At 39.9% G+C, this 24,390-nt stretch overlaps 1 protein-coding gene across 3 annotated transcripts in view; it reads right to left on the bottom strand.

Annotated features, from left to right (window-relative positions):
• The window catches only part of CACNB4 (calcium voltage-gated channel auxiliary subunit beta 4), a 253,916-nt gene that overhangs the window by 7,171 nt on the left and 222,355 nt on the right, over window positions 1-24,390 (bottom strand). For all 3 annotated transcript variants that reach the window (XM_065927847.1, XM_065927845.1, XM_065927846.1), the window contains exons 10-12: window positions 19,972-20,081; window positions 14,195-14,346; window positions 12,037-12,132 (exon numbers count right to left, since the gene is read on the bottom strand). In XM_065927847.1, coding sequence (XP_065783919.1) covers window positions 12,037-12,132; window positions 14,195-14,346; window positions 19,972-20,081 — 358 coding nt within the window. The remainder of the gene's footprint in view (window positions 1-12,036; window positions 12,133-14,194; window positions 14,347-19,971; window positions 20,082-24,390) is intronic.

The raw sequence follows: 24,390 nt of genomic DNA on the forward strand, positions 1-24,390 counted from the left end.
CCATGCCCTTGAGACTGCTGGAGATAGGGGTAACACAGAGCTGTTTTCAAAGTACCGACACGGCACGCGCCTCTGACATTCTGTGATGAGATATTTTCTTCAGCTGAGCCGGGCAGAAATAACGCGGCTGCCAAAGTAAATAAGGAGTGAACAGAAGAGTCAAAACAAATCACCAGAAAACCAGGCAGAGGAGGACCCTTTTCTGGATAACCTTTTTCAGAAAAATGAAAAAACTGAAGTGTGACAAATAACGAGTGAAAAACATGCCTCTAGCTTATCCAGTGGTCCAGAAGACAACAATGGCAGGAAATAAAGGGAGAAAGATTGAAGCTGAATATAATAGGAATGAAGAAAGTCTGCAATAGCTTTTCAAAAAAAATTAAGTATGTAAAGCTCTGTCTAGTTCTTCATTCACGGAGTATCACATACTTGCCCAAGGAAGGTATCTGAATCAGAGCAACCAGCCGTCCCGGTTTGCCTGGGACTGAGTACTTCTGGGAAGCTGGGCCTCTGAGTGTGCAAATCTGCAAAACTGGGGAGAATTGGAAGGTGGGTCACGCTGGTCTTCAGAAAAGATGAAGTACTTTTCAGTTACTACACTGACGATTGGAATAGGTTCCATTTCTTTCTTTTATAATACAGTCTCTTGGGAGGGAAGATATAGAGAGGGAATGGGCAAGTCTTTATGACTGTGAAATACATACTTTCTAGCAAAAAGGGCGGAGAGGGCAATGGCACCCCACTCCAGGACTCTTGCCTGGAAAATCCCATGGATGGAGGAGCAGCAGTAGGCTGCAGTCCATGGGATCGCTAAGAGTCGGGCACGACTGAGTGACTTCACTATCACTTTTCACTTTCATGCATTGGAGAAGAAAATGGCAACCCACTCCAGTGTTCTTGCCTGGAGAATCCCAGGGACGGTGGAGCCTAGTGGGCTGCCATCTATGGGGTTGCACAGAGTCGGACACGACTGAAGCAACTTAGCAGCAGCAGCAGCAGCAAAAAGGGAGAATTTCATTAAAACAAACATAATTTCTAACATGTTTTATCTAGGAGTTGTTATTAAATGTTTTAAAATAAAAAGTTTATAAAACTTAGAAATGAATGCTCCAGTTGAATCTTAACTTTTTTGTTAAGTTGGTACACTACTAAGTAGCCAGGGGATTAAATATATATAAACTCTCCCATGGTATATGCATTGCTTTCATTTATTTGTTGTGCAGAGAGAGATCCTCAGATGGGGCATCTTTCCTAGTTCTAAGTGGAAAAAAGAAATAATAGGGGTGAGCATAGTTTTGCTTCTTTGTTATTGGAATATAGAGATCTTTAATTTGCCACCATGCAAAAAAATGACTGGCAAGTACTATTCAGTGAAATGAGATGGCTGAATGACAAATAGGCAATGCTAATTATAAAATAAACAGCCAATGTTTCTTTCATATCAGAATTGCATTCTTTATATTATTAAAGCTTTAAATTCCTGAGTACTCAACTCACTGGTCAACTAGTGATAGGAAACTCTAAGTTAAAGGGACTTTGAAAGATTTAGGAGTACTTTGGGGGATAAAGGAAAGCCTACCAATATCATGTGGCTCTAACAGTTTTAGTTTCAGGCACAGTTTCCACTTTAATGAGCCAAAAGGTAAAGACAATCATAATTCCTACCACTGATCTGTGGGGAAAGCATGAAGGCGAAGAATACAGTGACTTTGATCCCTTCTAGTTCCTCTCTTTTAATGATCTATGACTTTCATTCTGAACCCAAACACATTTTCCTCACCACACCCATCCAAACTGTTCATTCTTTTTTTTTTTTTTTTTAAAGAGGTGGTTCTGCTTTTTATTTATTTTATTTATGTATTGGCTCTGCTGCCCAGCTTCAGTTCAGTTCAATTTAGCCACTCAGTCGTGTCCAACTCTTTGTGACCCCATGGACTGCACCACGCCAGGCCTCCCTGTTCATCACCAACTCCTGGAGCTTGCTCAAACTCATGTCCATTGAGTTGATGATGCCATCCAACCATCTCATCCTCTGTTGTCCCCTTCTCCTCCCGCCTTCAATCCTTCCCAGCATCAGGGTCTTTTCCAATGAGTCACTTCTTCATATCAGGTGGCCATATTATTGGAGTTTCAGCTTCAGCATCAGTACTTCCAATGAATATCCAGGACTGATTTCCTTTAGGATTGACTGGTTTGATCTCCTTGCAGTCCAAGGGATTCTCAAGAGTCTTCTCCAACACCATAGTTCAAAAGCATCAATTCTTCAGTGCTCAGCTTTCTTTATAGTCCAACTTTCACATCCATACATGACTACTGGAAAAACCGTAGCTTTGACTAGATGGACCTTTGTTGGCAAAGTAATGTCTCTGCTTTTTAATATACTAATTTGTCATAGCTTTTCTTTCAAGGAGCAAGCGTCTTTTAATTTCATGGCTGCAGTCACAGTCTGCAGTGATTTTGGAGCCCAAGAAAATAAAGTCTGTCACTATTTCCATTGTTTCCCCATCTATTTGCCTTGAAGGGATGGGACCAGATGCCATGATCCTAGTTTTTTGAACGCTGAGTTTTAAGCCAACTTTTTCACTCTCCTCTTTTACTTTCATCAAGAGGCTCTTTAGCTCTTCTTCGCCTTCTGCCATAAGGGTGTCATCTGCATATCTGAGATTATTGATACAGGACCCTAGTTCCCTGACAAGGGATTAGATTCAAGGCCACAACTGTGAAAAACTCTAAGTCCTAACAACTGGACTGCCAAGGAACTCCATCTTGTCCATTTTTCTCTTTTTCAAATTTATTTATTTTTAATTGGAGGATTGCTTTACAATATTATGTTGGTGTCTGAAATGTATCAACATGAATCAGCCATTGGTATACAACATACAGCCCTTCCCTCTTGAGACTCCCTGCCAACCCCTACCCCCCATCCTGTCCATTCTTAATCTTCAAAGGTTTTAACAACATTTATCAGTGCTACTGTCTGCAGAAAAGACACCTGGTGTTTTTGTTGAGTCCATATTAACCCAATATTTTAAATCATAGTACTGAAGGGAGTGAACTGTCCCTAACTTGGCAGATCCAAGTTGGGTGACTGAAATTCCTGCAACAAGAGTAGTCTCCTTGGGACGGAGAGAAACTAGATCCTGTGTGGCCTTTTTTCATGAAGGAAACATCTGAAATTGATTAGTCACGTTTTCAAAAGTCATGTTGTGAATTACTTTCTGTACTTGTACAGAATCCAGAGGCTCTGTCCTAATGAATGCACCAACAGGGATGGCACTTCAGGTAGGAGAATCCACATGATTCTAAGTAATTTAAAGAAAATTACTGGAATAGGGTGGTGGAAAATTACCACTGTGATAGCAATACTACTGTCATAGGATCCTGGGTACTAACATTCACTTCAGAGTTCCTGTGTTTAATAGAGTAAATCTGAGTCCATTCAGCAATGGAAAATAAAGGGTAAGAGACGAGAACGACCATGGCTATTGTAATGTTGGAAGTTTGCAAGTCTCTGTGGAGGAGACATGCTTCCCTCTTGCAGAGAGTGATGACTGTCATTTTACATGCACTGAAAAATTACAGAGCTCAAAGAGCCAGGGTCAGCTTTTGGTAACACAAGTCATCTTGTAGCTAAGTAGGATTAAAGGATTACATTTCATTTATATATTCAATTGTCTGTCTATCTGCTTTTCTCACCATGCATTATGTAACTGAATACCATAGTACTGGGGCAACTTGAACTTTGCACTTCTTAAATGTACTCTTTCAACTTCTTTGGAAAGGAAAAGGGTACCTGGTGCAAGTAAAATGAAATCCAGCACTACAGTGTATAGATGTATAACCCAAATGGAAATTCAGGCTGGTCATATAAAAACACACATATAAAACGGGCTTGTGGGTCCCTGTCTCTCAAGACCCTTTTCTGTCTTCCTCTCACCTTTTCTTCTGTGAATTTAGAGGAAGCAATGAAGGAAAGTCTTCCTTCTTCCAGAGTAGAAGTATTCAGTAGTCCATCCTTTCAGCTCATCTTTCTGTTTGTGGCAGATCAAAAATGGCCACAGGTTCTTTAACACTCTCTACATGGAGATGTAGGGTTTATGTCCTGTCTCCTTGAATCTGAGCAGCCTCTAGATTCCTTTGACTAGCAGAACACTGTGGAAGTGATGCTGTGCCAATAAACCCAATATCTAAGTTTAAGGGGTTGGAATACTTGCTCTTGGAGCCCTGGGAGCTGCCACATAAGACGCTCACATTCTTGATGGAAAGGCACTAGGTCAGTCACCAGCTGTGTACCAGCAAGTGGTCGTCATTTGAAGTCACTAAATTTTGGTAAGGTTCACTGCACAGAAATAGATAACCAGAACCTTGTTCTGGAACAAGGGTGGCAACTTTGGTGAGCTGGCTACCTTGGGCCTGCCTCCTACTTCTATAAACAAAGTTCAATTGGAACACTCACATCCAATCACATACTATGTGTGGCTACTTTCCTGCTCCCAAGGCAGAGTTGAGTAGTTTTGTGAAGACCACATGGTCCACAAAGCCTAAAATATTTACTCCTTGGCACTTCACTGGAAATGTTTGCTGATCCCATTCTTAGAAGAAGTCTCACTCATGAAATCCATGATTCTCTCTGCAGGAACATATATATATCTCATTATATAATCATTATCTAATGATATAATGATATATTTATATGATATGATATATATTATATCATATATAGTAACCTATCTGTTGCCATTCAGTCTCTAAAGTCTTGTCAGATGAGAAGATGGAGATCTTATGCTGACTTGGCAAAGACATACGACCTCTGGAAAGTCAGTTCATCTCTCTTGGTCTCAGTTCTCTCATCTGCTAAATGATCAGTCTTTCCCTAGAATTGTTCCATGAAACACTATATCCACAGGATGCTCTGTGGAAAAATGGTTCTATAGTTGAAACTTAGGAGAAGCAATGTGCACTATCCTAATGGAGCTATAAAATATCTATTAGCATATTAAAGCTTTTGCAGTAAAGAAAACAGTCTACGTTTGTTTACATGAATGGTGTCTCAAACATTTTTGGTACCAAAGTGCTTTCTACCTATTGGCACTGCATAGAACCCATACTGGGAAGAACACATGCCAGGATATACTACACCAGGTGCTTTTCAAGGTCCCTTTTTTCTTCAACAGTCCCTGAGTTCATTTTTCTAGGTACAGAGAGTTAATGCTTTCAGGGCTTTTTTAGACTTCCCTTTCTAAAGACTGCTGCCTGTAATTTCTTAGCATTTCGAGACTCCGCTAGTGCAATTTGCTGACTTTTCAGATTGGAGATGCAGTGGCCAATTAAGGAAGTTGCAAATTCTCCTAGAGGAACTAAAATGACACAGTGATCACCCATCTTTGGATGACAATGATAATTACGGTCTTGAAGTAAAGAAGGGAAAATGCAGATACATTTTGAGATTACTACTAGTTTTTATAATCTGAAGATTTTCTCAAAAATTCCAAAATGATTATACAATTCCTTCTTAGTATTACAAATGCTATTCAAACAATACCGAATGAACATGTTTAACAATGTGAATACAGAGTGTATACAGAAAATTAACTACAAAGTAACCTTGCTTATCCAGACTACTTGTTTAGAATTCCAGGTTACTGAACCAGTTATATAAAACAAGAAAGTGTTTATCCTGCTGAAATAACAACAGGGTAAAGCTGCCTTCCCAGTGCATCAGGATGTTGGAGATTCCTGACATGAGGACACATCATAAGGCTGCTCACAGTATTATGTGCATTGAAGTCCACTATCTTCACTTGGTTCCAGTTATTTCAGATGTAATATGCTGTACTCACACACAATTACTCAACTATCAATCCTCTCAGCAGCTAAAATGTATCAATATTAATAAGACAAGTTATTTTTCTCTAGTAATTATTAGAGATAAATGTTAATAAACACATTCTGTAAAAAGATCAAATTCAAAAGGAACAAGTTTAGTTCACCTGAAATGCATCTCAAGGAATCACATACTGAGACTTCTTATAACATCATTAGCCTTTAAACGTGTGTAGATATTCCTCTAAACCAGTGTTTCTCAACAGGGAGTGACAGCTTTCCCTATCTATGAAGATATTTTCAGTTGCCACAACTCAGTAGTTGTTACTGGCCAGGGATGATGCTAAACATCCTACTATGCACAGGACAGGTCCCTATAACAAAAAATTATCCAACACATAACGTGGAGCAACCCTGATCTAAATTGTTCTTTCTTTTTGTCAGACTTTAAACTTTTTATTTTGTATTGGGGTATAGCCGATTAATAATATTGTGATTGTTGTTGTTGTTCAGTTGCTCAGTCGTGTCGGACTCTACGACCCATGGACTGCAGCATGCCAGGCTTCCCTGTCCTTCACCATCTCTCAGAGCTTGCTCAAACTCATGTCCATTGAGTTGGTGATGCCATCCAACCATCTCATCCTCTGTCATCCCTTTCTCCTCCTGTCTTCAATCTTTCCTAGCATCAAGGTCTTTTCCAATGAGTCAGCTCTTCCCATCAAATGGCCAAATTATTGGAGCTTCAGCATCAGTCCTTTCAATAAATATTCAGGATTGATTTCCTTTAGGATTTACTGGTTTGATATCTTTGAGTTCAAGGGACTCTTAAGAGTCTTTTCCAAGATTCTTGTTATGATAGTTTCAGGTAAACAGCAAAGGGACTTAGTCATACATATACATGTATCCATTCTTCCTCAAAACCCCTTTCCACCCAGGCTGGCACATAACATTGAGTAGAGTTCCATGTGCTATACAATAGGTCCTTGTTGTTTATCCATTTTGAACATAGCACTGTGTACATGAACTGCTCTTTTAATCTAAAAAAGATCTATGAAGTAATATCTGCAAGGATATTTATGACCTAACAGATTGTTTGCCAACTGCTGACTCAACCAACTGGAATCTTATTAGACTACATGCTTCTTGAAGGCAGGAATGTGCCTTTGTTTCCTTAGCATCTAGCGAGGTAATAGGTCTAATGCTTAAATAATGGCATTTAGTGCTCACCAAGAGCGTTGATCTTAGGTGATGAGAAATGAAGTATTTCCTACCATATCAGTAAAAAGGATGTCACAGTCATCAGCAATTGCAGCCTCCCATGTGAGCTGGTGAGCCTTAAAGGCATTTTAAGAAGGAAAAGAATACCAGTCACAGACTGCAGCCACTCTCTACAGTGAGCCCTAGCGGAGCTCAGGATGTAAAAAGACAGCATACTAGCCGCAGATAGCTGAGGGGCACATAAAAGGAATGATTTCACCGAGCCCAGACTCTTGTACCTTCCCATTCATATAAAAGTGCTAAATTCCTTAACTTGAGATATCTGGTTTTCTTTCATTAACAATAATCCTTTGACGTTAAGACTACCTACCCTTTGTTTCAAAACTTCTATTTAACCTGGCTCCTCTCTCACCTCCTCAGAGCAGATCTCTCAGGGTTACTTGAGATGCTGTCTCTCGGGCTTATAGTCCTAAAAATTCCCACCAAATAAAATGTAACCTTCAACTTTTAGGTTGTCAATATTTTTTAAATCAATAGTGAGCTACACAGAGTTGATATGAATAAATCTTTGAATTTGTCTGATTTAACTATATAGAGGCATGGATACCATGTCCTCAGATGGTGCACATGTTGTTCCATGAAACATCTTAACGATGTTTTGAAACAATAAGCATGTTACTTGACTTGACATATCTTCTGTTTAATTTTATACTCTTCTCTTCCCTGGGCTCTACAATACTCATGATCTCCATAACATGTCTATGCTGATCACATCCAAACTCTAGGTAGAACCAGAGTGTCAAAGAAGGGAAGGGATGTCAGAGGCCACAGCCTTTGGTCTTCACCAAAGGAGATTCCTTCCACAACACCTGACATCAGGTCCCAGGTCCCGCTCCACTCCCACCCCTACCTCCAACTGAGTGCAATTAGAGACAGGCTCTCTACTTAGACAGCCATTGTGGAATGCCTTCCTCCTTTGGGGTAAGTCTGATCACTGTGCCAAATGAAATCAGACAGGCCCAACTGCTCTCAAGTCCACCCAGATCTGCTCCTCAAACTCTACAGATCTTAGCGACACATCTGGGATCTCCTGGAAGCAGTGCCACTCTCATAGTGTGAACTCAGACATGGTCAATGAGATCTGAGGTATTTGATTGACATCTTTCCTTTTGTTCTTTCCCCTCTTCATTTTCCACCATTCAAGCAGGTGGCAGGGTCTGTGCTTCCTTGGCTGCTGAGCAAAGGGGTGTTTGTTACAGGAAATTGCCTGCTCTCCATTTCCCCTTCTGGATTTTGTGTCCTTAAAGCCTAAACTGGTTGGAAACATTTTGTGCTAACTGCCTCTGGAAACAAAAGAAGGTGGGGGTGCTTTTAGATACAACAAAAGCAAACAGGAAGTTCCTTTAATAGCAATAAGGGGTGAGGGGCGGGGATACTGACAGAGAAGGGAGCTCTCTTGCCAATGCCTCAGAGAGGAGGGGCTTTGTGTCTCTCTGCCTTGCCAAAGACCCCCTGTTCCCAATAAGGTCTGATGCAACACAGCATCCATTCTTTTTCTAAGATATTTATTTGGCTGCATCGGGTCTTAGTTGCGAAATGCAGGATCTTTAGTTGAGGCATACACACTCTTGGTTAAGGTATGTGGGATCTAGCTCCCTGACAAGGGATTGAACCTGGGCCACCTGCATCGCAAGCTCAGAAGCTTAGCCACTGGACCACCCGGTAAGTCCCACAGCACCCATTCTTAAGGACCATGTGGATTTGGTCAATGAATTGGTTCTCTGAATTGGAGCCCCTCCCCTCACTCTCTCAACTTTCTTGCCAACCCCACCCTTACCACTTGGGAGTCCTTGTTCTGCTCTTGGTTAGGGTAAAGGCAGCTGCAAGCATGGCTAAGCATCCTGCCTGCCCAAGTGGGCTAGGGGTCAAAGTGGAAAATGTGCTGTTTCTCGCACAGCGAACTTGAGGGCCAGAAATCCATCCACACAACACAGCTATGTGTCCTAGTGGAGCAGAGCTTTGGAATCAGACATGTCCAGGGTTGAGTCTTGGGCTCACTTATTTATTTATATTGGAGCACAACTAATTGTTACTTCCAATAAATTTCTTAATGGGGACTTAGCTTTCTCCTGGAGAAACTAAGAATAGTGTTATTTACTCTGGCATCACAGAGGTGTACACCCCGATTCCCCTGGAGTGAGGACCTGCTGTGATGAGAGCAGTCAGCAGATAGCCTTGCGTTGCTGTGCGTTCAGGATCCACCAGGTATTCAATCCATCAGGTATTCAAGCAAGCCCATGCTCTCCCTGGGCTGCTCCGAGGTACTGCCTGAGCATGGGGACTAGAGCCAGAATATTTCTGCCCAAAATGAGGATCCTACAGTACTCTGGGAATCCCCAGCTCCTAGGGGGAGACTTTCTCAAGGCTCCAACACAGTCTGAGGCTCCTTCTCCCCACTTTTTCCTTCTCCTTTCCTTTCACTGAGTCAGAACTGCATCAGATCTGGAGGCTCTCCTTCCAGTTCTGCTTCTGTTCTCCCACCTTTTTTGTCTCATAGACATTTGTTGTTGTTCAGTTGCTCATGTCATGTCCAAATCTTTGCAACTGCATGGACTGCAGCACGCCAGGCTTCCCTGTCCTTCACTATCTCTGAGTTTGTTTAAACTCATGTCAATTGAGTTGGTGATCCTATCTCATCCTCTGTCACTCCCTTCTGCTCCTGCTCTCCATCTTTCTAGCATCAGAACTTTTCCAGTGAATTGGCTCTTCACATCAGGTGGCCAAAGTACTGGAGTTTCAGCTTCAGCATCAGTCCCTCCAATGAACAGTCAGGACTGACTTCCTTTAGGATTGACTGGCTTGATCTCCTTGCAGTCCAAGGGACTCTGAAGACTCTTCTCCAGAACCACAATTCAAAAGCATCAGTTCTTTGGCACTCAGCCTTCTTTATGGTCCAACTCTCACATCTGTACCTGACTACTGGAAAAACCATAGCTTTGACTATATGGACCTTTGTGGTTCATAGTGAAAGTGATGTCTCTGCTTTTTAATACACTGTCTAGGTTTGTCATAGCTTTCCTTCCAAAGAGCATCTTTTAATTTTTTGGCTACAGTCACTGTCTGCCGTGACTTTGGAGCCCATGAAGATAAAATCTGCCACTGTTTCCACTTCTTTTCTCTTCTATTTGCCATGAAGTGATGGGACCAGATGCCATGATCTTAGTTTTTTGAATGTTGACTTTTAAGTCAGGTTTTTCACTCTCATAGGCATTTTCCCTAATAAATCTGTATTTTGAATTCACTTAAGTGTCTGCTTTTCAGAAAACCTAACTGCTATAACTACCCCTAGTAAACTGTTCTAAAAATTGAAAACAGTAGCATAGTTCCTGTCTTTTGGTAGCTGCTCAGTTAAAGGTTAGCTTCCTCCAACTGGGATGCATTGCAGGGTCAGGGTCTGAGTAATACACTTCTATATCTGCTCAGTACTTTAAGCATGGATTCCATGTGTAAGTGAACTTCAGTAGTCAGCAATGTGAAGTTAGACTTCTTAATATAGCGTTCCAGACTCTGAGCTATCACAATTATCTGCAGGCAGGTAGCTATGTTTGTGTGTGTAAACAGATAGGTTGGATTGTGAGGGCAGGAAATTGGCTTTGGTGCCAGAAAGATCTAAATCTAATCTTAATTTGCTATGTACCTTACGGAAATCACTTAAGCTCTCTGTGTTCAGTTGACTCAACTATATAATGGGGATAATACAGCTTAATTTACTAATTGTGAGGCTTAGGGATAATCTAGGTAAGTCATCCAGCACAGGATCTGGCCCATTGTAAGTGTCTAATGTGTTGCCTGTATATCCTCATTCTTACCCTGTAGTCTTACTGCCTCTACATCATTTCATTCATTCAATATTTATTGTGGGTCTACTATGATAGGAACTTGAGACATAACAGTGAAACTTACAGGCACAGATCCTCACAGAGTTTGACAGGTCGGCATATCATAGTACAAAGTACATCCAGTAATTATAACAGAAACATTTAGATGCTGCTTATTTTGTGCTAGGTACTGTTCTAAGAGCTTTGCTATCCATTCACTCATTGAGCCTTTATGCCAATCCAACCATATAGGTGTCTGCTCAAGATGAGATAACTAGGGATGAGATAGATGAGGGTAGATTTGAACCCAAGCAGTCAGCTTCAGAGTCCGTGTTTTTAACAGCTACACTGTGTTGCTTCTCTAAACATCTGAATTGGATTTTATGACTCCAGAGAGCACGAACAATCCTTACACAAATATATAACAAAACCTAGTGAATTAAATCTGTAGCCAAACAGTTATTTCCTTTAGAGAAACATAGGCACAGAAATAGTAAGTCAGCCGAGCAGGTGTAGACACTGGTGACCCACGTGACACAGTTACCCTCCCCCAACCTCCCACTTCCTCACTATTTGCTTGGCTTTGAACTCAGCAGCTGTTCTCTGGCAGTGGCATTAGAAGAAAAATTGTCATAATACAGTTTTTCACCTTACTTAGCCTTAACCTTTTCATGTGCAGTAACCGCAGGGCTCTTTCTAGTTCTAATAAATTCTCAATTTTCAGTGGCATAATCTTTTATGCCTATCAGAACTTTCTGGCAGAAATGTTCAAGTCAAATCAGTGTGTTTTATTTGTTGTTTTCTTTTCATAAAAGCATCCACATGACCGCATTAAGTAGTTTGCTGGGTGTCTGCAAGGCAATCAAGGTGGCTGTAAGGATGTTGGACCCCGGACACCAAGTTCATTTCTTCCTACGTGGCAGACATAACCGAGCTCTGGATGCCTGGGTAGCTAGAGTGACAGAAGCACTTTGTGCCAAGAAATCCTTTAGGTTTATGACAACAGACTGTCATTCTAGAATAAAAATGACAATGCTAATATGATAAGAAAAAAAAAACCACCAGCCTCTTCTAACTAGTCAAGAATGATTAAGACAAAAAAAATAATTGTACTTACAGGGGGGCACTGGGCAAGTTTATCAGCTGCTACCAGTTGAACATTTAAGTGTTTACTTTGAGACTTTCCTCTAGATTTAATCAACCGCTGTAAAACCTGATAGAAGAAGACATGAATCTGAGATACTGTCAGTGACTTGAAAGAAAACCAAATAAATCAAGATTTTTTTTCAGAGTCTGTTTAACCCTGAATATTAGTAGGGAAGAAACACAAAATGACAAGTTTTGTATACATATAAACTCTGTAATGACATCCTTCAGTTATACTGGCTTTCAGTTACAGTGGATTTGATACCTCCATCCTATTCTTGCTACATGTGAGGTCTTGGTGGATTCTTAAGTCCTCTTCCTAGATTTTATCCAGAGATTTCAAAAAGAGCCCTGCAAAAGTGGAGGCACTGATCTGTATCAGATCATTTATGTCCAAACTCAGTTGAGTAGCATTTTGGTTCACCATCTCGATGTCTGATCAATATCAGAGTCACTTATATATTTGACTCTTTTTTTTTTCTTTTTTATATTTGACTCTTTATGTCATTGATAATTACTAAGGCATTCCGGTCGAATCTGACATTAATAGGACAATTTCATCTTCGAAATCTAGGCAAAACATTTGCACTAGTATATTGCTACTTATAAACCAGTGATATACCTATGTCTTTTGGGGCACTGCTGTAATTGCATTTTTCTATATACTTCTCTTTCCCTTAATTATTTTTTAGCTGAAATAGGATGCTTTCTCGCAAACAGTACTAATATGAGGCTCTATGGTACCACAGCACTTATATCCATGAGGGGACCCGTTCCTGCACTTGTGGACTCCCTGGCAATTGGAGCCAGAGGGTTGAACTCTAATCCGCTGCAGTGAAGGGTGCTTGAGTCCCCTTCAGTTCTGGGTCAGAGACTCCTAAGTGGTCAAAGCCATTTCACTCCATTCTAATGATTGACCAAAGGTCCTGGCTTGGTCGGGACTCCAAGCTCACTCTGCACAGAACCAGTGCCTGGAGAGATGGAAGGCTGAGGACGTCAGAAGGGTTGGGAAGGGCACATGCTTGCCCTGGAGAGGAGACTACTGGTCTGGTTCGAAGTCGAATATGCATTTAAGCAAGAAAACGAATTCTTGGAGCCACTGGAAAGAAACTGATTGTTAAGGTAGTACCTCCCAAGGGTATCTATTTCACATTCACTTTTTAGAACATCATCACGTTTTTTAAATTAAAAAACATCCAAGTCAAAAGGGACCAATTTTAAAATAAATAAATAAATGGATATATAAAAGTTTGTAAGGGAAAAAAGGGACCGATTTAAGGCTGTCTCACTTTTATTTTTATCTCCCTCATTGGCATAAAGATACATGGCAGATACTCCATTGTGCTTCATCACAGAATAATTATGTTCCTTGAAGGATTCTCCAGGCCCAAATACTGGTGTGGCTAGCCTTTCCCTTCTCCAGGGGATCCTCCCAACCCAGGAATCAAACCCAAGTCTCCTGCATTGCAGGCAGATTCTTTACCAGCTGAGCCACAGAGGAAGCCCAAGAACACTGGAGTGGGTAGCCTATCACTTCTCCAGCGAATCTTCCCAACCCAGGAACCAAACCAGGGTCTCCTGCATTACAGGCGGATTCTTTACCAACTGAGCTATCAGGGAAGCCCTGAAGAACCCAACCTAAGCATAAATGCATGGATCTATAAAGTTTCCACGAGAGATGTTATATAGTGATGTTTGGCTTTAGATTTATGGTAAATATATGTGTACTTCTTGAACTATTTTCTCTCTCAACTGGGGAGATAATATAGGTGATATAAGAATCAATTTTACCTAGGAGATTTACCAAGATAGCACCTAAAATCTCTGAAAAGCCAGACTTAACTTTTCGTCATCTTTCCTTTTTTTTTTTTTTTTGCTTTTTATTATATTCTTGCATAACTGCCTGGTTTGGGAACCACACAGACTGAGTTTCTTGAAGGAATAAACTATTCTTTATTTGCTATCTCAAAACTTCAAGAACCTGTACAGAACAAGGTGAATCAAAAACAGTATTCATTGAAAGGGTCTTAAAAAGACATTTTCCTTGCTACAACCAAAAATGCACAGAGTGAAGAGTGTTTCAAAAGAAATTGACCTTCTAAATCTTAAGACAGAAATGAGTTAATTACCTTTGGAGATGAGACTTTTACATGAACTATAATTGGTGCTAAGGAGGTCTTTATAAGTTGTGCTGGGTGATTGATGGTGTCTGCATCAAGAACAACCAGTTGCAAAGATCTTGCCAACTCAAAGATTCTTTCAATTTCACTTTGTACTTCCGCTAAAAGGAGAAATAACAAATAACAGGTCATGGTATTTTTATTAATTAGTTCCTATATTTAAAAAATAGTACCTCTTTCAGATATGTTAGCCTACATTGCAAAACAGAATATTTTGAATTTTCACAGTTCTATCTAACTAAGATCTTTTCCAAAGAGAGATGGGTTTTGAATTTTACCCAAAACCAAACAGTTGGTGGAAAAACCTGAGATGGTGCACTAGATTTGCTTCTTACACTCACTCTAATATTTAGCTATTTACATAGCTATGTTGTTTTGATTGTGATTTTGTTCTAAAGAACTTTTATTTTAGCTCTAGAAGCTGAAACCACATTTTAGGAAGCAACCAAAATACAGGTGCAGACATCACATGTGCAACATTTCCATGTGCAAACATCACATGGAAAACAAACTGCACTGAAATATGTCTACCAATCAGCAGTTCACAGGTTAATATTTTATGGATATGTTTTTATAAAGTCTTGCAGCTCATCTATTCTGACTGATATGCACATTTTTGTATCCTTGTTAAATGTTCTGGACCGACTCTTAAAATTAGCATATTGCTAAGTCTTCATTAAGTGTTAGGGCCAGTGAACTTATTCTATGGCATAATTATCTTCAGTATTAAAAAAATACAACTTAATACCAATTATATTAAAGTGTCACAATGCATTTCAATGCAAATCTACTGGGCCAGGTGTAATAGCCAACTGACCTGAATTTGTGCATGAATCTGGTCAAATGAAAGATCTAGTTATTTTCAATGTTCAAAGCAATCTGGCTGTTGTTTAAGTAAAAATTAAGCAGATTATCTGCAAAACATATTAATTTCTGAAATTTAAAGCTTGTTGTAATATATCTTCTCATAAATCACTTGATTGATTGATTATGTCCAAACTCTGAATTAGTCTATTTAATTTTCAGAGAGATGATCTCATTTTGCTTTTTGGTTTCTTTTGGCTACAGGTATGACCTACCAATATTGTAATCTCGTCTAAATTACACAGAGCAGACAAAGGCATCTAATTTAAATTATTCCAAAGATGGCCTAGGAAAAAGCTGATGTCACTCTAAATATCCTCATTGAAAAGGGTATGTGCCAGAATTTCATGATTTGTTTTGCTTATTCAGAATAAACACAAATTTATGTCAATCATCAAAAAGACCTCCCTTTTAACTGAGTAGACTGACAGGGTGTGTGGGATCATGAATGCTCAAGTCTATCATGTAACTCTATTTTCTAGGGCTCCACATAATAGCATAAAATTCTTATAAAATTCTTATTTCCCACAAAACCACTGATGTTTAACGTATGATCTGTATTAGAAGTATGAATTTAAAGAGTCAGCAGGACCCGGTAGAAGCTGTTCAGTTCAACTTCTGACTCACAACATGTTCTCAGATTTCCTTCCTGTAATGGGTTGAATTGCGTCTCCCCCAAATTCCTATGTTGAAGTCATAACCCCCTGGTATCTCAGAATGTAAGCTCATTTTTGATACAGGGTCTTTACAAAGACCATCAAGTTAAAACGAGGTCATTAGGGTAAGTGTTACTCAGATACGACTAGGTCTTTATACAAATGGGAAATTTGGAGACAGGCACATACAGAGGAGAACCCATGTGAAGATGGATGCAGAGACTGGAGAGATGCTTCTATGAGAGAGGAATGCCAGAGATTGCCAGAAAAACCCCAAGAAACTAGCAGAGAGGCATGGAAGACATTCTTCCTCACATTCCTCAAAAGGAAGCAATCTTGTCGATAACTTGATCTTGGATTTCCAGCCTCCAGAATTCTGAGACAATAAATTTCCATTAAAAAAAAAAAGTCAACATATCATATTATCCAATACCAATGGCCTGAAAGATTTCACGTTACCTTGAATGATAACTAGCTTTCAATATAGCAATGTAAAGAATCTGGACAATTTGGCTTATTTGCAAAATTCTGAAATACAGTCTACATTTATTAGCAACAACAACCTGTAATCTTGTCTAAATTACACAAAGTAGACAAAGGCATCTAATTTAAATTATTTCAAAGATGGCCTAGGAAAAAGTTGTCCCTTTTTTCCCTCATATGTCAGAAACAGAAAGATTTTTTCCAATGGAAAAGTTTGGAAAATGAAGTCTGTTTTTATTGTAGTAAGTTTTAGCTGTTGGGGTGTGGGTTTTGTTTGTTTGTTTGTTTTTCCCTTAAACTGTCACTGTTGAATGTAACTCCTGGCCAGGACTGTACTAAAACAAGGTTATACTGCTTTAAGCTTCAAATTTTAACACAATGTTTTCTGAAGTAGCAAAAAAAGCAGTGAGGCAAAGTAGATTGACCTGGTGCAAAGAACCCTTGAGGCACTCAGAGTGTCTGTGTAAATAATTCAGAGATACTTGGGCCTCATTTACTTTGTCCCAGCAATGAGGTAAGTGTAATGTTTTGAGAGATTTGCTTGACCTCATCCTTGATGTCCAGCTTGGCGGGTCTTAGTTCCCTGACCAGGGATTGAACCTAGGCCCTGGAAGTGAAAGTGCTAAGGGCAGGCACACCTACTGCTTAACCAACACAAAGCTTGGGCCACGGGTATCAACAGAGAGGTGCTGGGGCAGAGCAGGCCAGGAGGCTGCGGGGGTACACCTTATACACTGGGGTGGGTCCAATACTTGACTAATATGTATAAGGAATGCAGTAACTAAATTATACATGTGAGAAAGAAAGTTATTATCTTCATAGCCCCTTTTTACCCACACCACAGGGCTTGTGGGATCCAAGTCCCCTGACCAGGGACTGAACTCAGGCCCTCTGAAATGGAATCACAGAGTCCTAACCACTGGGCCGCCAGGGAATCCCCTCATACCACCATTTTTTGTTGTTTTAAAGAAAAACTTTAACCAAATCCAACAATATGTTAACTACCATGCTGATTCCAGTCAAAGCCTTGTAATAATGTTATTCCAGACAAATGAACTCTGATAAGTCATGGAGTAGGATCCTGGGAGACCTGAGTGAACACTTCTCTGATAACTCAGCTACAGCTGGTCTGGACTCAGCTCTCATAGCACTCTGTCACCTGTGATCTTTCTCTCATATCCAAATGCTTAAGCTATGTCAATGGCTCTTTGTGGCCCCAAATGACATTTTCCAAGGGGAGTACCTAGGAGCACTAATCTCATGAAATAACAAACTCAAAGAAGGGGATTTTCTACAAGGGAAATATCACATTTATAATGGCTTCTCTTGGAATTTCAAACATGCTTACCTTCTTTATCCTCATGTCTCTAAGAAGTTTTGCAGTGAAGAAACTTGACAACTATTTAATCCATAAATTTCAAATTTATCTGACCATGAAAAGTATACTATTGGTATCTTTTAACAAATCAACATTTTGGGACTTCCCTTGTGGTCCAGTGGTTAAGACTCTGAGCTTCCAATGCAGGGGACATGGCTTCGATCCCTGATGGGGGAATTAGGATCCCACATGCCATGTGGTGAGGCCAAAAGAATAAAATCAACATTCTGTGGAATCTATTTTGGAGGTCTCTTTAGCAAGGCATACTAGGGCCCTAATATACTGGCCTAAACCTATTTTTTCAGTCTCTACTGTTGCTCTCAATTCATGCCTTCCACTTCCTTTTTCTAAGCATGCTCTGCAAGAAAAACTACTTATTTCTCAACCACATACTGTTTCTATGTCAATGCTTTGTACATTCTTGACTGCCTTAAGAACCAGCTCAAAAAAAAAAAAAAAACCCTGTAAAGTCTTCTCAGACACCTCTTACTCCTTATGTTTTTCTCTTTACATTTTCAGTACTTTGCTCATAATTCATTATTACACAGTGTTTTAACCATCACTCCCTTTTTTCTGTTTTCTTTCCATGGATAAGATAGTTTGTCTTAGTTCCATTTGTACTTCCTAAGTCTGGTGTAATGCATGGCAATAAAAAGTGTTCAATAAATATTTAATGAAAGAATCTACAAATATGCATTAACAAGCAGACAAAAGCACGTAAGTGGCTCACGGAGTGGTTATTATAAGACGTTGCCATTAAATTAACTCTAGTGGTTGTGGGTGTAAGACTTTACAGAGTGAAAAGGAAAACCAATGAACTGATATCTACCTTGTTTCTTTCTCACTATTTACACTAATCCCCCTCCACCCATTCCACTGGCTCTGACAATAGATGACTACATAGATTATACAGGATGACTTCAAAGGGAAGGAATGGTTAAAAGTAAAAGGCACTGTGAGGAGTGAAAAGGAGGGTTGAAGATAGGAGAACAGATGCTTATTTGAGAACTCTTCAATCTAATTTGGCCTCCTTGCCACTCATGATATTTTACTTTAGTTAGTAATCTGATTCATCATCACCAACTCTGCCTTCATCATCCCTGAAGGTCAAAATACTGTGCCTTTAAGAGTGTTTCACTCTGTAATGTCAAAGGCTCTAAATAGAGAACTAAAGAAGGAACCACTGATGTTTGGGATCCTCTTCCCACAGACACTGACAACCGTCCCATTTGGTATGTTCAGCATTCTTTCACAAAGCAGACTCAGAATGTAAATGCAAAAGGGAGTTATGGGTGGACTGCACGACTCTGGGCCATCACAGAAACCACAAACAGGCTTTTGAGATGACTACTGTGATTCTCGGGCAGCCTGGACCCACTTCTGTGGTTGGTGAATCCATCCCCCACAGCCCTGTTCCTGTATGGCTTGATGGAGCTAACCACATATATTAGTGTTTTTGCTTCTCCATCATGGTGAATTTCATGATGATTTCTGACTGGTGTACCAGGAAAGACAAGTTTAAACTCCCTACATACTGTTAATGATAGTTGCTACATCCACTTAAGGATGTGACTATTCTGGGTACCAGCTGGCAGCAGAAACCACACTGAGAACACCATTATTGAGCTTTCTTCCAAGGATCTGAGAAAGGTGGACATCTCATTTGCTTTCAAGTCAGCTGTGATTCAGGTATGACAGATGTCATCAGCCTCATTGAGAAGCTTGGGCAAAGCAGGCATGAGTGGCTTCGTGTGCTGCGGTGGTAACAGATGAAGACAGCCTGTTGAGGATTCTTCCCACCAGACTACTAATTAGCTAACTGACTGGAGCTGAGACAGAGAAGGTTCAACTGCATGACTCTGCTCTCTGCTTTTGTCAGACTGGCCTTCTCGTCAGTTAATCAGCGCTTCTCCATTCAGAATGGGGAGCAGGGATTTCCCTGGTGGTCCAGTGGTTAAGAGTCCACCTGCCAATGCAGGTTACTCAGGTTTGATCCCTGGTCCAGGAAGATCGCACATGCTTCTGAGAAACAAAGCTGGTGCACGCTAAAGCCAGTGCATCACACCTACTGAAGCCTGCCCGCCTAGACCTTGTGCCCCGCAGCAAGAGAAGCCACCACAGTGAGAAGGCTGAGGACCACAATGGAGAGGAGCCCCTGCTCACCACAACTAGAGAAGGCCCCCAAACAGCAACAAAGACCCAGAGCAGCCATACATAAATGAATAAATAAAAAAAAATTTTAAAGAATGGCATCGGAGCAAACCAAAAAGGCATTCACAAATGCAACACGTGTAACCCCAGTCTGAAAGCGCAGCTTGGAGAAGTAGCACATTTGAACATCTTACCTAAGCTGGACCGAGTGTTCGAACGTTCAATTATTGCTCTCTTGCTGGGATTATTTAGCACAGACCTCTTAGCAAGAGAAATGTCAGCTGTCACTCTTGTTATTGATATCCTATGAATAGGAACACAGAACAGAACAAACCAGTAAAAATGTGGCGGGGCTCTCTAAGCGATTTATAACCACAGTACTTAATAACCACTTTACATACTATAGTGTAACCACAGGATAATAAAACATTGGCCACAAGTATTTTAAATAGGCTTTGCTTAGCATTAAAATACAAGCAGAGCAGAATGGAGGAAGGTTTTTGGCTATTCAACAACAAAAAAACTCCAGGAAGAATGCAAACTCTTCCTCCACTATTGTCTGTTTTGCGAATTCTCCTTATAGTGCACACCATACCAAGAGGGAATCAAAACATATAAATAAACCATATTCTTTCTAGCAAGTAGCAATACAATTTCCCCACAATTCAGAGCTGATTTTGTCTTGAACAAGACCTTCAGGAATTGCACAGTGCCCCAGTGCTGCTGGTCAAAGGGGAAAATCCTTTTCATTTTAATCATCAAAGACAATCAACCAGTTGGTAGCTGTGTTGCATTCCTGGGGCTCAACAGTTAACTCATGGCACATGAAGCATTTTGCCACAGGCCCGAAGGAATGCTTCATTTCTAAGAATATGAAAAATATGGTTTCTTTTCTACAGGCACAAGATTCTTTAGCATGTTTGCATATTACTTTGAATGCATATGGTGGACAGAAATAAGACACTATTGCTGAGGGCAATGTGAGGATTGTGCCAGGATTTCCATAAGTTAGAAAGTATCCTGCAGTCACGCAAGACAAGAATAAAGCTGAGACATTGCCAGTGAATGGAGACAGAAGTCTATCCTGTCTATGTATATGATCTAGCAAATGAGAGTCTCTGGAACTTACAACTTTCAAGTTCTTTATTTTAGGCTGGGTTTGCGCAACTTCAAATTATGATCTATCTGCAGAATGCAAAGAATGCCTCTCTAAGCCAGCTACTGCCATCGTGGGCTCTTCCTCACATGGGCCCTTCTAAGCTTATCTTCAGGGCTTAGAAGATTCCAGAAAACAGACAAGGCCCCTTCCCTTTTATACTCACGCACTCTTTCTCCCCAACTTTCAAGCTCCTCTAGAGGGTGGAGCAAGAAGGGGGTAGAGTCCTGTAATCTCGCACCTATTTAGGGATACTGTCAGCCCTCTCAGGAGACTCCTCACTTGACTTCAGGGACCTGAATCCTTGGTGAGAATTTAAAACAGCCCTCTTTGGTGAGAAATCATTTATTTAGAGCAACAGGCTGTGCAGAAAAAGTTCTGGTGCCATTTTAAAGCAAAGTACTCTTTGTTGGTAGTGTTGGATATATAAGTTGCAGATGGTGAGGAAGTTTTAATTTTAATTTAATTTTAATTCCTTAGAATTTTTCAGGCCCTAATAAATTATTTGAGGCATCTTCAGACTGTCTTCTGTGGAAACCAAGAATTTTGTGAAATATCTTGGGTCACTGAGAACATCAAACGGGGGCCGAGTTGGCCAGCAGGGGCCCATCTTTCCCATGCTTAATACCAAATAAATGCCTCTGCATTTCTGTTGGGGTTTTACCTATGATTTCATTGTAAGGACTTGTTCAACTGCTAAAAGATACTGGAAAATACTGGTCTGTACAACTTCTTCATTTTATCAAGAATAAAAGTGAAACATGGGGAGGAAGTTCCACATGGATCCATAGAGTCTAAGAAGGTCTAAAGCACAGGCTCCCAAGCTCTAGGCCAGCACTTAGTCACCAGACTCATAATTCTTTTAAAGTTTCAACTTCCTTCTCCAGCAACCCGGATCTCCAGATACCAGCCAAACCATCAAGAGCAGATCTGCGCCACACAGAGTGATGGCCACTTTCTAAGTCAGGTTAAAGTCTGGAGCCCATATCTGAGTCTCTATTACTCAGCTGGCTGCCGCACTTTAGGCATGAAATCTCATAGGTAGTCGTTGTGGTCAGAGCTCATTTTACCTTCAGAATAGGATTTGCTTGTTTATTTTTGTGTTTCTGGTATCTTTGTTTGTTTGCAGTTTTAAGAATGGAGCCGCTGATTAGAAAAATACAATCAAGTTCTAAAGCAATTCAAATATATGACTGGAGACAAGTGGATTGGTGTAGGGGCAGAATTCAGCCTTCTAGAATATTTTAGAGGATAGAGGATCCAAAGATTCTATTCTGCTTAGGTGAAAATCAAATCTAGTTTTATACTAACCAAGTAGTGACCCTGGTTCTTAAAAGTTGGAGGGATTATCAGCTGATGTGTATTCTTATTTTTTCTGGGTTTTAACACACTTTTACAAAGTCATTTTCAAATATATATAAAGTTTTTACCAAGAGGCAGAATAATAACACAAACAAAAAAAATAGGAAATGAAAACTGCTTCATGTGTTCTGAAAACAAAAAAGGTGTGGGCAATAAGAAATTATTTTTCTTCTTTTATTGGTCAATAAAATACCAGCTAATTTGTTGTTGGTCGCTAAATTGTGTCTGACTCTTCATGACCCCATGGATTGCAGCACACCTGGCTTCCCTGTCCTTCACTAATTTGCTAGCTAATTTGTTAATATGTTATTTCTTTATAAAAATACACATGTAGGAAAGAGTTTAGGAGAAGATAGACACATTTCTAGAAAACCTCCAATAAGACAAACCAGGACTTTCTATTTTCTATACAAAGATGCTTACTATTATCAAAACCAGACACCAAATCCAAACTTTTTGTTGTTTAAAAGGCTCCCCAGTAATTACATTCATTATTAAATGCTACCTAGTTTATATACTTTTTTTTTTACTTAAACTAATACTCTTTCTACTTCTTTTCTTGATATACCTTCATATCTTCTAGTGACTTTTAATACTTCCATGTATTTTTGATATACATCTTTAAAAAGCTCCGTTGGATACTTCTCTGTGACACAGTGTTAGTAATTACTAATGAGGAATAAAGGATGTTCCGTTCCCCAGCATACTGGATATATATAAATCTGGTAAATCTGAATCCTAGTTGTTACTTATTTCTGATTTAGAATCCTTCATAATTTCTGCACTCCGTCAGTGCTATGAGTTTTAGTTTTCTGTGACTTAGCTATGGGAAGACGTTACTCTCAGGTGAGACACATTCATTCAAAAATAATTAGTATTTCAAGGTTGATAATGGAAAGCTAAATATCCTTTTATACTCTATCCTTACCACATCCAATATGCAACCCTGTTAGTATATTAGTTTAAAAAAAAAAAAAAAACAACTCTTATTCTTCACAAAAGAAAAGCATTCCAAAGGTCAGAGAGCACACTGTCAGGAGAAGGGAAGGAATGGAAGGCATATGTGGACCTGGGGAGTCTCTCTGGATCTCCCACTTGCTGGCTGCGTGACCATGGACAAATTGTGCCATCAGGATGATAATTAATAAAATGGTGATAGTAGTTCTGCCAGACTATCTCACAGGACGGTCACTAGGAACGAATGAGGCAATATCTAAAAGTGTTTTCTTAAATACTCATTCATAGTTGTAGCATAAACTCTCCCATTGCCAGAGCCCATGAAACTTACATATACTTTGAGGGTGGGAGAATAAGATCAGACATGTTACAATCAAAATCTGTTAATTTAAATATTCATACTTGGCGTGAGGGGCTCAATAAATTATCTCGAGTGCTTGTGTGTCCACAGATGAGTCTGCATTTGAATACAGAGTAGGAGGAGCTGATAAGAGGGTGCTATTGATTATGAATCAGAAGGCACTGTATTGTTCTTTTCCATTTGTCGCCTACAATTACAAGTTGTTTTCATTCTTCCATGTCTTGGCTGCTTTGTGATAGCATCAGCTGTTGCCATTTCCTTTCATAAATAAATACTACTTCTTTGAGTCTCCCTCAATTATATTTTTAGCCTCCTTTCTTTAAATTCTTCCTAAAACCTTTTTTTAAAATCACGCCTTGGCTAATAGCTTCAGATCCTATTTGTATGTTCATTTAAGATTTGGGGCCATAATCATGTTGGTTACGAAGTGTCCTATAACTGCCATAGAGCTGATTTCATTCAGTTGTCAAAAAGTCTAAAGTTACAACTTTGTTGGGATTTGAAATGATTAGCATAGGTCAACACATTGCAATTGGTTTGACTGCTTGCTGTTGAGCCTGTGAATGGTAGATTCAACCAGCTGAACAAACCTCATCTGAAAGGATGATCCCTGATGAATGTTTGTGGTGTGAAATGAAGAGAGAAAAGCTCCGTGCCATTGTGCATGCACTGTGCCCCTGCCAGGCTGGTGCATTGTACCAGCTCGTTAGACTCACTCACTTAGTTTAAGGCCTGTGCATAGGAACTGTCACTGTATGTGGATATCCACACGTACAG

This window comes from Muntiacus reevesi, chromosome 3 (genome assembly GCF_963930625.1).
Source record: "Muntiacus reevesi chromosome 3, mMunRee1.1, whole genome shotgun sequence".
NCBI lineage: Eukaryota > Metazoa > Chordata > Mammalia > Artiodactyla > Cervidae > Muntiacus > Muntiacus reevesi.